The following is a 3635-nucleotide window of genomic DNA, read 5'->3' on the forward strand; positions in this document are numbered from 1 at the left end:
TGAATAGAAGATAAATAAACTTTTTCCCCTTTCTTTTTTTTTTCCCTTTTCTTTTGTGAGTGAGTGTGTGTGTGTGTGTGTGTGTGCGCGCGAGTGCCTCGCTTGACGCAGTCCAAACTCTGATCCCCAGAGGACTGAGCTCTCTCTTTTGTGTTAATGTTTAAAAGATTTTCCAATGCTGGAGTTTATTCCTACTGCAAACATTTCTATTTACAAGGTCAAGTGTATCAGCACTCGACACAGCTTAAGAGTGTAATTATTTATCTAAGGGCGTTTGAGTGTAGATCAGTAGCTCTGGCAGCAAACCAGGCTTCAGTACGAAGCAAAGCAACTCCTAAGAACACTATTACAAGATCTGGTAATTGCAGATCCCCCCAGTTTGTTTACTTTCATGTTCCTCGCTGTGGCAGAAGGCAGGCTGAGCGGCAAACCTCCGTGCATTTGGTTGCAGCTCCCTGGATGGACGCACCACCACCTGCCTGCAGCCTGTCTGTCTCTGCGCTGTGCATGTCCCACCGTCCGCTGGTTTGTGCGGCTAGGAGCATCCTGGAGCGTGTCAGCAAGAGCAACAGGCCTCCACTTCGTGGAGAAAGCGTGGTGCACGGGGAACTAATCCTACGTACAGGGCAGGAGCAGCGTCCTTGAATTGCTTTGCTCGCTTCCAGTACCGGCACGTTGCCATGCCAACGCATTATAAAATCAACCACTCTTTTAAAGTAGTATTTTCAAAGCTGTATTTACTTCTCGCATGTAATTATTCATTAACGTGAGAATAGCAGTAATTTACATCTATGTAACGTATTACAGGCAGACAGAGATTCTTGTTTGTTTGATTGTTTTTGGTTTGTTATTCTGCGGCTCGCTCCCGCCCCCCCATCCAACCTCGGGTGCCGAGAGTTCAAGTGTCCCTGGAAAACAATTTCACCACATCCATTATTTAAAGCTCTTTCTTTACTAATTTACACGTTTAGAAAATACAAAAAGCCGTACATATTTAAAACATAGGCCTTTTTTTATGCCTTCTATAAAAAATACAAAGTTTTAAGGCAGCTTGGAAATGCGTTTATACAATTCTACAGTGTTCATAAAGGCTCTCCAAATAAGAAAGTTAACTTCAAATCTATAAAATACACTGTACATTTGATGTTCTACAGAATACTTCAGTGAATCTTTGTTGCTGGTATCCCTTTAAACATAAAAAGAAATCTGTACCTTTCCAGAAAATAATAGCAAATGTAATTACCTGGCAAATAGGATGTGGATTTAAAACTTTTTTATTTTTTTTTTTAAATAAATTATCCCCATGGCATACAATTTATAAAATTGTATATACAAAGAAGAGCGACTGGTAACAAATCCCAGTTTTAAATACATTTTTTTTTTTTTATATAAGATTTACCAGAGGTCAGCACCCTGATATGACAAGAGGCAATATAACTTTTCAGGATATTTGTACATACACATGTTCTTGAGTTTAAAAGTGTCTTTCAAAGATGGCAGTGCAGAGCTCTTTTAAAACAAAAGTTGCATTGTTCAGTATAGCCAACAACTCTTGAGAAAAAAAAAAATCATTTTTGTATAGCGCTAGGTTAAAGAGGAAGAGACGGTTGCTGGCAAGCTTTTGTTACAAGGAAGACGTGTGTGCAAGAGGGAGTGCTGTAAACCACCGGACTTACTCGGACTGTTATCTCCTTACACTCAATTAGCGGCAGATGCAGCGTAACCCTCTCTCGGGCATCCCCGCACCGCGAGCAGCGATACTCGGTGAATGCTAATCAAGTTGTTTAACCAGCACGGCAACGGCTTTGGCAGCGAGTGTGGGTAGCTCACCTCTTTCTAACCTTCATGTCAAAATGCTTTTTTTTTTTTTTTTTTTTTTAAGAAAAAAAAAAAAAAAAAAAAAAGGAAAAGTCACCACGACGACCAGCACGCCCCCACTTCAGCTCAAGGCCCGCAGTCCTTCCCCCCGCTGCCGGGCCGTGCCGGGCCGGATTGCACAGTGCACAGCCGGGTGGGGAGGGACGAAAAAGGGAAAAGGGGAAGGGAAAAGGGGAAAAGGAAGGGGAAGGGAAGGGGAAGGGAAGGGAAGGGAAGGGAAGGGAAGGGAAGGGAAGGGAAGGGAAGGGAAGGGAAGGGAAGGGAAGGGAAGGGAAGGGAAGGGAAGGGAAGGGAAGGGAAGGGAAGGGAAGGGAAGGGAAGGGAAGGGAAGGGAAGGGAAGGGAAGGGAAGGGAAGGGAAGGGAAGGGAAGGGAAGGGAAGGGAAGGGAAGGGAAGGGAAGGGAAGGGAAGGGAAGGGAAGGGAAGGGAAGGGAAGGGGGCTCGGCTCGGCTGGGCTCGGGGCGCGGTGCCGGCTAGAGGCCGGCCAGCAGCCGCAGCAAGATGGAGGCCAGCAGGGCCCCGGCGGCGGCGGCCCGCCCGGCGCTGTCCGCCTGCATGGGGAAGCCGGGCTCGGCGCCCGCATTGTCCTCCGCCTCGTCCCTCCCCTTCTGGCTCGGCTCCTCCTCGTAGTCCTCGTCGTAGTACTCCTCCAGGCCGCCGTCCGAGCCGCCGCTGCTGCCGGCGCCGTTGCTGCCGGTGTCGGCGCCGAAGCAGAGGCGGGCCATGTTCTCCTTGACCGACTCGCAGATGGGCCGCTCCAGCCCGTCGCAGACGCAGTCGTTGAGCAGCACGGCCTTGGGCACGGCCAGCATGTCCTCGATGACGGCGCGGCACTCGGCGGTGCAGCGCAGCCCGTTGAACAGCTTCCCGCAGTAGGTCATGTAGCGGTTCAGCGCCTGGCTGCACCGGCTGTCCCAGTCGCAGCGCCGCCGCGCCTCGGTGCAGCCCATCACCCCGCCGCCCCCGCCGCCGCCGCCGCCGCCGCCGGGGCCGGGGCCGGGGCCACCCCCGGGGCCGCCCCCGCCGCCCCCCGCGCCGCCGGCGGAGCTGGTGCGGGGCAGGCAGGGCTCGATGGCTCGCTTGGTGGCGCGGCAGTTCTCGTCCTGCGCGCAGTCGCAGTCCTCCAGCGCCGGGCCGCGCCGGGTGTGGTTGAGCTGGATGAGGGCCGCGATGCAGTGGCTGGGGCAGCGCCGCCGGGAGGCGGCCGAGCCCGCGGCGCCCAGCGGCACGTCCCCGGCGCCGGCAGCCGGCGGCGGCTGCTGCTGCAGCAGCACCGGGGCGCACGCCTCGGCGTACTGGTTGTAGGCGTAGCTGCACTCGGGCTCCCCCTGACACTGCAGCACCGCCTGCCAGCAGATCAGCCGCCGGCCCTGCACCAGCGAGCCCCGCGGCGGCCACACGGCGCCCAGCGCCGCCGCCACGCACAGCCAGGCGGCCGGCCGCGGCCAGCACAGCCCCCCGCCGCCGCCGTGCCGGGCCAGCATCGCGGGCGGCGGCCGCGGGGTCGCGGGGGAGAGGCGCTGGTAGGCGAGGAGGAGGAGGAGGAGGAGGAGGAGGTGGTGGTGGTGGCGGTGGAGGAGGGGAAGGAGCGGGAGGAGGAGGAGGACGAGCAGGAGGAGGAGGAGGAGGAGGAGGAGGAGAAGGAGCTGCCGCCGGTGGGAAAGTTTGCGAAGCTCCTGCCGACCGTGCGCATGGGGTCCCCTCCTCGCATCAATCCATCCGCGCGGCCGGCGGGCCCCTGCAGCCCCCGCGGCTGG

At 55.8% G+C, this 3635-nt stretch overlaps 1 protein-coding gene across 1 annotated transcript; it reads right to left on the reverse strand.

Moving 5' to 3' along the window:
• Positions 1-2329: 2329 nt before the first annotated feature.
• GAS1 (growth arrest specific 1) lies at positions 2330-3362 on the reverse strand. The gene has a single exon (XM_032206302.1). It carries the CDS (start codon positions 3360-3362, stop codon positions 2352-2354), a length of 1011 nt encoding a protein of 336 aa, XP_032062193.1. The 3' UTR covers positions 2330-2351.
• Positions 3363-3635: the final 273 nt, after the last annotated feature.

This window comes from Aythya fuligula, chromosome Z (assembly GCF_009819795.1).
Source record: "Aythya fuligula isolate bAytFul2 chromosome Z, bAytFul2.pri, whole genome shotgun sequence".
Lineage (NCBI taxonomy): Eukaryota > Metazoa > Chordata > Aves > Anseriformes > Anatidae > Aythya > Aythya fuligula.